The 13,913-nt window shown below is 37.4% G+C and overlaps 2 protein-coding genes across 5 annotated transcripts in view; one reads left to right on the top strand and one right to left on the bottom strand.

The window, feature by feature from the left end:
• The window catches only part of LOC127417425 (perilipin-1-like), a 36,217-nt gene extending 28,652 nt beyond the window's left edge, over positions 1-7,565 (top strand). Inside the window, exon 8 of the mRNA XM_051657476.1 lies at positions 6,583-7,565. Within this exon, the coding sequence (XP_051513436.1) occupies positions 6,583-6,867 (285 nt within the window). The 3' untranslated portion in view covers positions 6,868-7,565. The remainder of the gene's footprint in view (positions 1-6,582) is intronic.
• A 2,644-nt stretch (positions 7,566-10,209) lies between these two features.
• LOC127417427 (ras-related and estrogen-regulated growth inhibitor-like protein) lies at positions 10,210-12,609 on the bottom strand. Of its 4 annotated transcripts, none has more exons than XM_051657482.1 (4): positions 12,308-12,609; positions 12,118-12,171; positions 11,957-12,039; positions 10,210-11,767 (listed from the first exon to the last, which is right to left on the bottom strand). In XM_051657482.1, the coding sequence occupies exons 1-4, from the start codon at positions 12,465-12,467 to the stop codon at positions 11,342-11,344; spliced, it is 723 nt and encodes a 240-aa protein (XP_051513442.1). In that variant the 5' UTR covers positions 12,468-12,609; the 3' UTR covers positions 10,210-11,341. The 4 variants fall into 4 exon arrangements, with proteins under 4 accessions (XP_051513442.1, XP_051513441.1, XP_051513438.1 ...); XM_051657481.1 differs by having other exon boundaries at positions 10,210-11,770; positions 12,308-12,608; XM_051657478.1 differs by having other exon boundaries at positions 10,210-11,770; positions 11,957-12,171; positions 12,308-12,608.
• Between the last annotated feature and the right edge of the window lie 1,304 nt (positions 12,610-13,913).

The raw sequence follows: 13,913 nt of genomic DNA, 5'->3' as shown, positions 1-13,913 counted from the left end.
GCCACGGTTAATGAGCCAGTACCCATGCCTGCCACGGTCAACGAGCCAGTGCCCATGCCTGCCACGGTTAACGAGCCAGTGCCCATGTCTGCCATGGTTAATGAGCCAAAGGCAATGCCTGTAGCCTCGACCGTCCCAGTGCCAATGCCTGTAGCCTCAACTGTCCCAGAGTCAGTGCCTGTAGCCTCGACCACCCTAGAGCCAGTGCCTGTAGCCTCGACCGTCCCAGAACCAATGCCTGTAGCCTCGACCATCCCCGTATCCACGCTTTCTGCTGGCCGGAAGAGGAGGAGAAGGAAAAGGACTCCACATCCCCAGTCTCTGCCCATGCTCACGACCACGGAGGTCATTCCCCAGTCTCTGCCTATGCTTACGACCACGGAGGTCATTCCCCAGTCTCTGCCTATGCTTACGACCACGGAGGTTGTTCCCCAGTCTCTGCCTATGCTCACGACCACGGAGGTCGTTCCCCAGTCTCTGCCTGTACTCTCTTCCATGGCTCTCAGCCCCGAGCCTTCCACAGCTCTCAGCCCTGAGCCTTCCATGGCTTTGCCCCTCGAGCCTCTCACAGCTCCGCCTTCCATGGCTTTGCCCCTCGAGCCTTTCAGGGCCCCACTTCCCTACAGAACTTTGGGTTTATGCCATGTTTAATGTATTTTGTTCATGTGTTGGGGCGTCGGGAGCCGCCCCTTAGTGGGGGGGATATGTCTATGTATTTTGTTGGTTCATGTTTTTCATGTCTTTTATTTTGAAATTCTAGTTCCTGTTTCATGTTATGTGGTTCCCTTGTCATGTGATTTCATGTTTCCCTCCATGTTCATGTGTCTTGTTTTCATTGGTTGATTGTCTTGTTATCTTGTTTAGAGTTCTTTGTGTTTATTGGTTATCCTTGTCATGTATTCTCCCATGTTCATGTATTTAACCCTCATGTTTTCCATTGTCCATTGTCAGGTATTGTTGAATGTAACGTTGGTTGTGAATTCAAGTTTATGTTAAGTCAAGCTTATGTCAAGTCAAGTTTATGTTTATGTTTCATTCATGTTTGTAGTTAGGGTTTTGGATATCACGAGTTGGAATAAATTTGCACTTGGGTTCTTTACTTCATCGTCTACATTTATTCATGTAGCAGATGCTTTTATCCAAAGTGACTTGCAAAAGAGAAATAATACAACATAAGCGATTCATCTAAAGGGGACAGTAGTACGAAAAGTGCTGCATTACAAAGTTTAAATTGCATCAGAAAAATACTATCCAAGACAGATTAAAGTGCAACAAGATTAATAATTTTATATTATTATTATTATTATTATTATTATTATTATTATTATGAGCGTATGGTCAAGTGCTCATGAAAAAGATGTGTCTTCAGCTGTTTTTTGAAGACCGAAAGGGTATCTGCATCACGGATGGAGTTGGGAAGGTCGTTCCACCACTGAGGTACAGTGAAGCCGAAAGTTTGGGAAAGTGATTTGGTGCCTCTTTGTGTTGGTACAACAAGACACTGCTCATTAGCCGACCACAGGCTTCTGGTGGGAACGTAGCTCTGCAGGAATGATTTAAGGGAAGCTGGAGCAGATCCAGTAACTGTTCAGTATGCCAGCATCAGAGCCTTGAACTTGATGCATGCAGCAGCTGGCAGCCAATGTAGAGAGACAAGGAGTGGTGTAACATTAACTCTCTTTGGTTCATTGAAGGCCAAACGTGCTGCTGCATTCTGGATCATTTGCAGGGGCCTAATTGTGCATGCAGGAAGGCTGGCAATGAGAGCATTACAGTAATCCAGTCTAGATATAACAAATGACTGAACAAGGAGTTGTGTGGCATGTTCAGAAAGGAAGGGTCTTATTTTTCTAATGTTGTAGAGTGTAAATCTACATGATTGTCTTTGAGATGTGTCTGGCGAAACTGAGTTTGTTGTCGATGGTTACCCCTACATTTCTGACAGTTTTGGAAGGTGTTATTGTGGATGAACCCAGCTGAATGGGGATGTTGTGCTCACCAGCAGGGTTGGCTGGAACAACGAGGAGCTCAGTTTTCTCTAGGTAGAGTTGCAGGTGGTGATCCTTCATCCAGGCCGAGATTCGAGCTGATACTGAGGGAGGGGACATCAGGCTGAAAAGACAAGTAGAGCTGTGTGTCAGCAGCATAGCAGTGGTAACAGAACCCATGTGCTTGAATGATGGGTCTCAGTGATGTTGTGTATATAGAGAAGAGAAGTGGTCCAAGCACTGAGCCCTGAGGTACCCCAGTAAGTAGCTGATGTGACTTGGGCACCTCACCTCTCCAGCCTACCTTGAAAGACCTACCTGAGAGATAGGACTTGAACCAGCCAAGCGCAGTTCCTGTGATGCCCAGAGTAGAGAGGGTGGACAGGAGGATCTGCTGGTTGACTGTGTCAAAGGCTGCAGATAGGTCCAGTAGAATAAGGATGGATGATCTGGATCCTGCTCTCGCCTGTCTCAGCATCTCGGTGACAGACAGCAGGGCAGTCTTAGTGGAATATCCACTTTTGAAGCCTGACTGATTGTTACATTGTGTTACATTGCACTTTTAGTAGGAAGTTGGAAATTCTGACTTTTCGAGTTTAATGGAATGAAGCATTATCCACTAAATTAGACCAACCACATGCCTCTTCTCCAAAACCCTGCCTTGCAAAGACATGTCAGCCATCCCAATGTCAGAAAGGGACGAGAAGGAGAGAGCATAATGTAATTGACCAACTTTTCTGATTGGCCAAAAAAAAAAAAAAAAAAAACATTAAAAAGAAGTTCATCTGTCAGGTAGTAGGGAAATGGAATGGTTTTTCTTGGAATTCAAAAAAATAGCTTACATCACCTCTATGGTTTCTTCAGTATACATTTTTTACTACTGTATGTGAGATACTGGTAGTCCTAAGATTAGTTTAGTGATATTTGAACAGGGTTTACTGAGAGGACAACAATGTGAATGAATTAAAATGACTCTGAGCCAGAGCAGCTACAGTATGAAGATGTAATTACCCATGGAGTACATTTTATATTGACTTTGGATGAAACAGCACAAGGGAAGGAAGAGAAGACAGAGTGGGGATGAGATCATAATGTGGTCTGTTTGGGTGATAGTCATTAAATAGACTTTAGAAACATTGTTGTCTGCAACAGTGATAAAGTTGCCTATAGAACAGTGCATCTATGTGTGTCAGTCGGAATTTGATCTTGTTTGATTACCTGAACAGAGACTAATGCTTGTATATGTACATTTTGTTTTCTTGTCATCCCGCATGTTTCCGGTGTTTAATTCTACCACATAATTTAAATTGGGATTTTACTGCATTTGTAGTCACAAGAAAGCAAAAACTTAAGACTAAAGTATATGTTCCATATATTATGACTTCAACCCATAAACTGTGTAAACATAAAATGCAACTGGAACTTTAATTTACATTGAACTAAAGAAACCCAAACCCAGGGAGGTGATTCAGTTCAGAAGCCTACTGGTAGATACATATACACATTTATTTCAGCCACTTTGCTCTAACACAATTAAGGTCGGTCAGATCTAGTCAATGGAAAGAAAATAAAAGTATCATTGGTTAGCTCATGCCACAGTAGGATATAGAATAAAGCCCAGACCAGAATGAAAAAAAGAAATTAATTGAATGAATTTGATCATAGCCATTGCCTGAGCTTCTCTGAACTTAATCAGAATTTAATTATATTTATTCTCATGGTGGTACTCAAGTATTGATTTATATAACTTTGTGATCTCATGCAGGTCAAACTGTAAGCTCATTGTTAATTTTAATTAACCCTCAGATGACTCAATAAATTGTCCTACTTTATCATCTACATGTGCTATGAAGTAAGAATAGCTCAGTTAAACACTTGGCCATGTGTTATTCCAAAAGCCGATGACTCCTCAAGATATAAAGATTCTAAACATGCGTGTGATATTTAGTCATGCTCATACAGATTTACGGTTTATAAATATTCACACCAATTCCAGCCTGAGGAGCCCTGGTTTTTCATGGCATGCTGCATACCTTTTCCTAGGTGCAGTGGGTTCTTTGACCTAGTAGTCATGTAGATGTAATAAAAGATGTTTTTGATCCCTGTTCCTGATTAATTATATTGCAATGTGTATACCAGATAAGATCAGAGAGGAAAGCAAAGAATCATTCAATGTTCTCCATTTTTCTTCTTGCCATATTGGTCTTAAATTTCATGAAAAACAGCAAGCGAGTCTCACTGGAAGATGTCCATCAGTAGGACAAACCCCACTGGCTTCTTCTGAGAAACATGGTCTGATATTGTAATTAGTTACAGACTGCTAGCACAAACATTGTATAGGTAGAGTGACAGGACTGCTGATTGACGATTACATCACAATGCCAGGAAACCACCTGGAAGAATTTTTATTTCAGATTCATGCAAAGAAATGACCTGAATCACATATCAGTAATTTGGCCAAAAATTAATGAATGCAATCTCAAAATCCAGATTTATCGATGACTATGATCTCCTGAAAAATTGCATTTGGCTTTAGAGTTCTTTTAAAACACGTTTATAGTGTTTCAGGCATGTGTTATTGCCTTCTTTTTGTTTTTACATTTTGTTAGACTGTACAATTTAATCACATCTCACAGTTGATCTTATCATTCATTGAGTATCTGGGTTGTTTTGTCTGAAAGTTCATTTGTTTTTCAGTCACCAGCTTATCTGTAGAAGTAAGAGAGAGAGATATGTTGATGCATGTATCTGCATGTTTCTTAAGGGTCTAGGTGAGTTTAACCGAGTGGAAAATCTGGAGTGGAAGAACACTGATAGCACTACAGTGTTAACAGTGAAGAGGCGAAGCCACACGTTTCTACACATTCTTAGAAGTAGATAAGGTGCTTTACTCTGGTTGGCTACATGAAATACAGATCTACTCTGGCCTTCCTTTGATTTAGGAGTTCCCAGTGTCTGTGCCATTCAGGCTGAGACAGACTCCTTCCTCTACCACAAACTTTTGCCTAGCCTAAACTTTCGTTTTTAGTTTATTTATTTGACGATCTTAAGATTTAAAGGTGTATTATTTTCCTCATTAAAAAACATACCCCTAAAGAAATGAATAGTATTTTTGAAAAATGTGTTCGATCATGTACACTTACATGAGACTCAAGTTATATCAGTAACCAAGCTGTTCTTTATTTTATTTGCTTTTTTTTTTTTTAAATGAACATTAGGATGTGCTACAACAACAATGACTTTTATTCACTTTCACACAAATCACGAGTAAAATGGCAAATTATCAGTTCATGAATACTTTTTGCTCTGTTCCTCACAGTGCTATCCTATGACAGCTTAACACTTTATAGTTTAAAGTGTTTGTTTTACATAACCAACTACATTTACTAGCTTTTTCAAATGCAGTCATATTACCAGGTAGCTCAACTGATAGTGTGTTGCATTTACAATGTAAAGGACTGGGGTATGAGTCCTGTGTAGACCATGCCAGTCACATTTGCTTTTTTATAACACTATTGGTTAGGTTTAGGTTTAAGGTTTAGGGTAGTTTTGTTGATTTAAAACTCAATAGACCTCATCTGTTTGGGATAAAATTTGACTCGCTTTTAGCACCACATAGTGGACATTTCACCTCAGATCTGCCGCCATACGTTTAAAGAAACCGCGTAATGTTGTTTTGCAAAAATGTCACCAGTGTCACATATTTTTCATGAGATCAGGGTGGTATAGAGCATTTCTTCAATGGCATTGGTAGCCAAACACTATTGCTTTAACATGATGCTGTATCAAAGCCACTAAGTGTCAGTATAAGTCCATGACAACTGCCAGCACAACATAAACAAAATATTACTGAGTGTGCACCTTTAATTTAATGTAATCTGTCAGTATGAATAATTTCACAATATCTCTTCACATAAGTCATGTGCTTGTAAGTTTTAATTAGATAGTTCTTAAGCTTTCACTGTAGCTTAGATTTCAGACACTTAGACCTGGGTGTTAATAGAGGTCAGGGAATGTGACAAAGAGCTGTAATTGGCCACAGACAGACCGATCCCTCCATAATTAACCCCTGGCTTGGGACTGTTTGGGATCCCATAAAATAGCTAGACAAAAGGAGACTCCAGTAGGTCTGGCACCAGAGTTACTCTGCCCTCTAGCAGCTGGCTATCTGTCCACATGGGAAGAGCTCCAGAGAGATGTTTTGTGACTTTTCACTTGTGCCTGCATGATGGAATTTTCAGGGAAAGAGAGAATCATTATTTCCTAAATAATACATTTGCAATGTTAAAAAGGTGTTTGGAACTGAAGTGACGAAGACAGGCCAGCACTGTCTGGGTGGAATATTAATGGCCAAAGTCCCCAATGTGCAGTGCACACTATTTGGCTCTTAACTTTTAATGTCTCACATGGGATACTTGTTATTTTTCATCTTCATGTGGATTTCTCTAGGACATTTTGCATCTGTTTTTTTAATGCTGATAGAGTCATGTGAATGAACAGAAATATGTGATTGCCAAATTCCATAATTTCTGCTACCTTTGAGGGCCTTCATACATGGACAACTGAAGAATGTCTTTGTTTTCTTTAATAACAGCTTTCCAGGCGATCCTCCAAGCTAGAAGGAAGTTTTGAATCTATTGAGAAATATGGAGTAGAAAAATGTCTGTGTGGCTCCCCAACACTGGAGTCTATAGGAGCGGACCACTTGCACAGCTCCACTGACAACTCTGAGAAGCAGGCTCTTAAGGCTAGAGAGCCCTTGGAGGTATCAGAGGAGACTCACCTGCTGAAGAAGAAGGTCTTAAAGCAAATTCCTATGCAGCAGAAAGTGGTTCTTCGGGGGGAGCAGCAAGAACATACCCAGCCACAGCCCCTTTAGGAAGGGTCGGTCAGATCACATCCAAATCTCCTCCTCTTCTTACACTCGCACAGAGCAAAACAGCAGGAACACCGCCCCCACTTTTAGGCCAAAAGTAGACAGGTACCAAGGCAATGTTGAAAATTTTGAGAACTTGGCAGTCCTGGTTTATAATTGCTAAAATTCTGACAGAGGGGTAGCTCAACCCCTTTTACAAATGCAAAATGCAACAGTTAGGAACCTGCTTATTTTTACATACTGTACTGTATATGGAGGCTCTGAATGGTGCTTTCCTTTGCATTTCATGTCTTTAATAAAACGTGGTAAATAAAAGGTGGTTGTGGTACAAAAATCACTCTGGATGATTAATATAGTTTAGTTAAAGAAACAATGTGACTTTGAGCAAAGCATATCTTTATTTTTTATGATGGATGAAATAGGAGAAATGATGAGATATAAAATAAAGAAATCTCTAGCATAATTTGTGACTGATTGTATAATACTAACTGTAATTGCAGAAATGGTGCAAAGCTCATCAATTGTATGTTTATTGTAGCAAGAGTTACAGACCACAGTTGTTGATTATAAATTTGAAAAAGGTGTTTTGATTTTGCTTCTAAAATTCAGGACAACTCTTTTCCCATTTAAACTAAAAGTCCTTTGAAAAACCAAGATGTGAGGAGTGGAATAGTGTTTTTCTCCATTAAACCAGTGTACCACCAGTCTCACGAATTAAAATAACTTTTAAATAGGATTTGCTACCAATCATTTTTATATATATATATATATATATATATATATATATATATATATATATATATATATATATATATATATATATATATATATATATATATATACAGGTGCATCTCAATAAATTAGAATGTCGTGGAAAAGTTCATTTATTTCAGTAATTCAACTCAAATTGTGAAACTCGTGTATTAAATAAATTCAGTGCACACAGACTGAAGTAGTTTAAGTCTTTGGTTCTTTTAATTGTGATGATTTTGGCTCACATTTAACAAAAACCCACCAATTCACTATCTCAAAAAATTAGAATACATCATAAGGCCAATAAAAAAAAAAACATTTTTAGTGAATTGTTGGCCTTCTGGAAAGTATGTTCATTTACTGTATATGTACTCAATACTTGGTAGGGGCTCCTTTTTGCTTTAATTACTGCCTCAATTCGGCGTGGCATGGAGGTGATCAGTTTGTGGCAAGGCTGAGGTGGTATGGAAGCCCAGGTTTCTTTGACAGTGGCCTTCAGCTCATCTGCATTTTTTGGTCTCTTGTTTCTCATTTTCCTCTTGACAATACCCCATAGATTCTCTATGGGGTTCAGGTCTGGTGAGTTTGCTGGCCAGTCAAGCACACCAACACCATGGTCATTTAACCAACTTTTGGTGCTTTTGGCAGTGTGGGCAGGTGCCAAATCCTGCTGGAAAATGAAATCAGCATCTTTAAAAAGCTGGTCAGCAGAAGGAAGCATGAAGTGCTCCAAAATTTCTTGGTAAACGGGTGCAGTGACTTTGGTTTTCAAAAAACACAATGGACCAACACCAGCAGATGACACTGCACCCCAAATCATCACAGACTGTGGAAACTTAACACTGGACTTCAAGCAACTTGGGCTATGAGCTTCTCCACCCTTCCTCCAGACTCTAGGACCTTGGTTTCCAAATGAAATACAAAATTTGCTCTCATCTGAAAAGAGGACTTTGGACCACTGGGCAACAGTCCAGTTCTTCTTCTGCTTAGCCCAGGTAAGACGCCTCTGACATTGTCTGTGGTTCAGGAGTGGCTTAACAAGAGGAATACGACAACTGTAGCCAAATTCCTTGACACGTCTGTGTGTGGTGGCTCTTGATGCCTTGACCCCAGCCTCAGTCCATTCCTTTTGAAGTTCACCCAAATTCTTGAATCGATTTTGCTTGACAATCCTCATAAGGCTGCGGTTCTCTCGGTTGGTTGTGCATCTTTTTCTTCCACACTTTTTCCTTCCACTCAACTTTGTTAACATGCTTGGATACAGCACTCTGTGAACAGCCAGCTTCTTTGGCAATGAATGTTTGTGGCTTACCCTCCTTGTGAAGGGTGTCAATGATTGTCTTCTGGACAACTTTCAGATCAGCAGTCTTCCCCATGATTGTGTAGCCTAGTGAACCAAACTGAGAGACCACTTTGAAGGCTCAGGAAACCTTTGCAGGTGTTTTGAGTTGATTAGCTGATTGGCATGTTACCATATTCTAATTTTTTGAGATAGTGAATTGGTGGGTTTTTGTTAAATGTTAGCCAAAATCATCACTATTAAAAGAACCAAAGACTTAAACTACTTCAGTCTGTGTGCATTGAATTTATTTAATACACGAGTTTCACAATCTGAGTTGAATTACTGAAATAAATGAACTTTTCCATGACATTCTAATTTATTGAGATGCACCTGTATATATATACTTCCAGTCAAAAGTTTTGAAACATTCATTCTTTATTTTATATATATAATTGGTAGCAAATCCTATTTAAAAGTTATTTTAATTCCTATATATATATATATATATATATATATATATATATTTTTTTTTTTTTTTCACATTTTAGAATAATAGTAAAGTCATCAAAACTATGGAATAACATAAATGGAACTATGGGAATTATGTTGTGACCAAACAAAATCCAAAATAAATCGAAACTGTGTTATATTTTAGCATCTTCAAAGTAGTCAAAGTGTCAAATGTACTCTTGACATTTTTTCAGCCAACTTCTTGAGGTATCAACCTGGGATGCTTTTTAAACAGTATTGAAGGAGTTCCCATCCATGTTGGGCACTTATTGGCTGCTTTTCTTTATTATTTGATCCAAGTCATCAATTTCAAAAAACATTTTTTTTATTAAATTTTAGTTTTATAATGAAATAAATTAATATGGTGGCACAATTATATTTTTGTCTACAAAACTAATTTCAAACATTTAAGCATACACCTTCAGATCAAAAGATTTTTAAGATCATGTGAAACATTTCAGTCAAGTGTTTCAAAACTTTTGAAACTTTTGAAATATATTTATATATATATATATATTTGTCTACAGAAAACAAACCAATTAAGACTAAATTCAGTGAAGTGTACTAAATTGAATACTGTAAATTAAATTATAAAATGTCACAGCTTTTTAAAATATTATGAGTGTACTATTTAACTGAGTAGAATTCCTATGTGTGTTTAAGATATTAACAGTGGGCACAGGAATAATTTGTTTTCATGATTTTTCTCTTTAAAAATTACTAAAAATGACACACTTATTAAAGCAGTAGTTTTCAGTTATATTAGACCACTTTAAGATACAGCATATTTTAAGCCTGTGTCAAGCACTGATGTTTAATTTTTTTTAATAAGTATAAACAATATTATCATCAAGGCTATGCATTAATAAAACAGTTTTATCAATAAAAACCATACATACTTGTGATAACTGTACATGATCTATAAATATACTGTATGCATTTATGATTTTTTTCTTTCATTCAGATTGTTTGCAAATTACACATTTATAGAAACTGTCAAAACATCTGTACACCAATAATTCACTGAATTAGTTTCACTTTATACTTCCATTTTTTTTATCTTTCTCAAGTCAACATACTTTTTCACTGCCAATTTTGATAGTAACTATATGCTCCATTTGTTACAAATAGCATACTCATTGACTGATGATGGCTGACTGAAAATTTTTCTGTAAAATGGCACTCATGGGAAGTCATTGGGGTTATTGGCTTTATATTGACATTGTGTGGTTTAGAAATCAACACGAGAGTATTCTTCAAAAAGCCCTTACACAGCCTTGAAAAGGAAGCTATGAAAAATGCATACTGTGTTCATATGTTATGTAGTCCATTGTTATGTAACTGCAAGATGGCCTTGAACCTATTATATGACAGCTCCTTGAATGATGATACCTCTAGTGTGGCAGACTTGCTATATTTGATAAATGTAGCAGACGACAATGTTGCCTTGCTTCTGCTAATATTTTTAGACCACAGCACATCAGCAGCTTAGCACTGACTCACGAAAAATTCCCACTGCCGTAATCACTAGTGTTCACCAGCCTTTTGCCAGCACCACTAATGTTTATATGCAAAAGCAATGCAACATGTTCTGCTAAGAGCAGGCAAAGGAGTTTAAAGAACATATTTCACATTTTACAATGAAATATTCACTCCACTTTTGATTGACATAATCTGCTGGTTAGTGTTTTGCCACAATTATACCACTTTATCGAGAATGCATGTTCTCAGAAAGAGGCCACCACCTTGGCAGACACGCTTGGACAATCTCTTCTGTTAGTGCCCCACTCCGCTCCAGCTGTAGACATAAGAGATATCAGGGACTCTTGTGCAAGCCCCAGCAATGGGCTAAGCACAACATGTCCCTCTTTGGCATCAAAAATGGGTCATATCAAACCACTTAAAGCTTTATTTCCAGAGCTCCCACTAGCTTCACAGTGAATCTGTTCTCCTGCGGGCGAACACTGCAGACATGCTCTTCACAATGCCCTTGATGCCTGTTAACCTTTTCACAGACACCCTGGACTCCCTGATGCGGTTCACAAGCCCATGGAAAACCATGAGGACACTGTGGTAATTCTCCGCAGCTGAGACCTCATAGAATTGACAGTCTGCGGAGAGTGCAAGCAGCCTGCCCTCCTCACTAAGGACCGTACGGCGATGGTGCAGATCCCTCTTGTTTCCCACGATAACTATGGGCATCTTCTCAAAGCCCAGAAAGTCCTTGGAGGTTTTAATTGTTTGGATGAGTCTGGTGACAGCGTTGAAACTGGCTCGGTCACAGATGCTGTAGACCAGCACAAAACCATCTGCCCACTGGACTCTTTTTTCACACATCAAGGATTCAGAAAACAGGTCCTGCTGAGAGAAGAACCTTTTCCTCAACACTTGTTTCCATATGGCATTTTATCAACATCTGAGATGGCATTTTTAATATTTGTTGTATCTATTCACTAATTAACGCATTATATATCTTACCGAAATAATTCAACAACAAAGTTACCAAAAAGCCTAAACTTTACAAACGGTTCTGAGATGATGAATCACCTGTGACTGTGAATATGGTGCATCCCATATATTTAGAGTTTGCTCTCGTCCATCCACAACAACATTGTGACTGTAAATGGATTCTGTAGGGGGGAAAAACAGTTCCAACAAAATGTCATTTTCTAAACTGATAAAGCAGTCAAAATGAAGGGGGAACTTACCAATATCTCCATATTCTCCGATGAATCTACGAGTCAGGAATCGGACAGTGAGTGCTGCAAAACAAAAGTCGTTTATAATCACAGACCAGCAGCTCTGTCATTAAGGATGTTCAAGAACAAAGATAGAAAAATAAAGCTGACCGAAGAAAAATGCATGTTTATGGATGCATTTCATGGTATAGTTTCTTACCAGATTTTCCAACATTATCAGTGCCGAGTACCACGACGTTAGCATTCATTCTCTCAGCGTATATTCCAGTCATATCCTTTGAGATGCTGCAAGTGATCTGGTGCGTGTCCTCCGCGGTTAACAAAGTTAAGAAGAAGAGGCGGGGCTTATGTGTGCTCATAGCGAGTATTACTTTATTGTGGCATAAATTATGCAAAAGAGGTTTATGTATGTTGATAACCTGAATTCATTTTGAGATTGAGAACCCGTCTCACTAGTTATTTCCATTTGTAGGCCCTGGACATTTAGAAACGGGTGCTAAAAACAAATGATGTTAGGCAACAGTAGTTCTTTACCTTTGGGGAAAAGTCATAAAGTACGGTGTTTTTAAACTCTTAGTATTTGTCACTTGGAAACATCTAGTCTGTGAAGGAATTTTATATCTTAGGTATTTGATTGTCTATACAAATGAATTAAAATAACAAACTGATATATTATTAGTGTATTATTAGTGTATCAAATAAACTTGATATCGTAAAAACGCCAAATGAACCTACTAAATTGCATTAAATTGCATAAATAAAATATTTATATATAATCGTTCAAACTTTTTCACTGACAACACAATGTAATTTGAATAAAATGTCATTGTCCTGTTATAAGCATTGTTTAGAAATTAAAACCACTTATAGTCACAAGGTGGTGCTAGTAGTTCAAGAGAGTTAGAAAATTACAGGTATTTGTCATGACTTTTCAAGCAGTAGCCTACCAGCAGTGACCTGCAGTGTGAAACACTTGATTTAATCTAAAGCTACTTTTAGTACACCTTAAGAAAAATTTGCTACTCAAAATTTTTCTACTCAAAATGTATCAAGAAAATAATAATAATAATAATAATAATAATAATAATAATATATATATATATATATATATATATATATATATATATATATATATATATACAGAGGCAATAGTTATAGAGCAAAATTTGTCAACTAATGCAAATAATTTTGAGATAGATGTTTTTTAATTTTTATTATTTATTTTAACAAATTAAGATAATGCTCATTCAAAATAACCACTTCAGAAAGGGTGCACCATTTCCTGATAAAACACATTTGGCATTTTATTACATCTTAAACATTTTATGAACAAGTTCATTTTCTTTTCTTTTCTTTTATTTTATTTTATTTTATTTTATTTTATTTATCCCAAATACTATCTTTTCTCTTAATGGTCAGTTATTGAAAAACGTTTGATTTAATGTCTTTGAACAAAACTGAAAATATCAAATAAATATTTTGTCTCAGAATATATGTGATAATTTCAGGGATTTTCATTAACTACATAAATTTGCAACATTTAAAAAGTATTTAATATATAAAATTGACTCAAAATCAACCTTTAGACATTGCACACAATGATCTCATGAATCATGAAACATATGCAGTGCATAGTGACAATCAGATGTTTAGGAAAGTGCTGTGGTAGTTTTTGTTGCTATTTAATGTTTTAGGAGAAAATCAAATCAAATGTGCCTTTTACCCCGGGAGCATTAGCCCCGTTGTACCCTATCTTTCTTGATATCTATCCTTCCTAATTTATCTTTTACACAGAATGACCGTTT

This window comes from Myxocyprinus asiaticus, chromosome 26 (genome assembly GCF_019703515.2).
Source record: "Myxocyprinus asiaticus isolate MX2 ecotype Aquarium Trade chromosome 26, UBuf_Myxa_2, whole genome shotgun sequence".
Classification (NCBI taxonomy): Eukaryota; Metazoa; Chordata; class Actinopteri; order Cypriniformes; family Catostomidae; genus Myxocyprinus; species Myxocyprinus asiaticus.
Note: the sequence above shows the minus strand (reverse complement) of the source record. Positions and strands in the feature narration are given on the sequence as shown.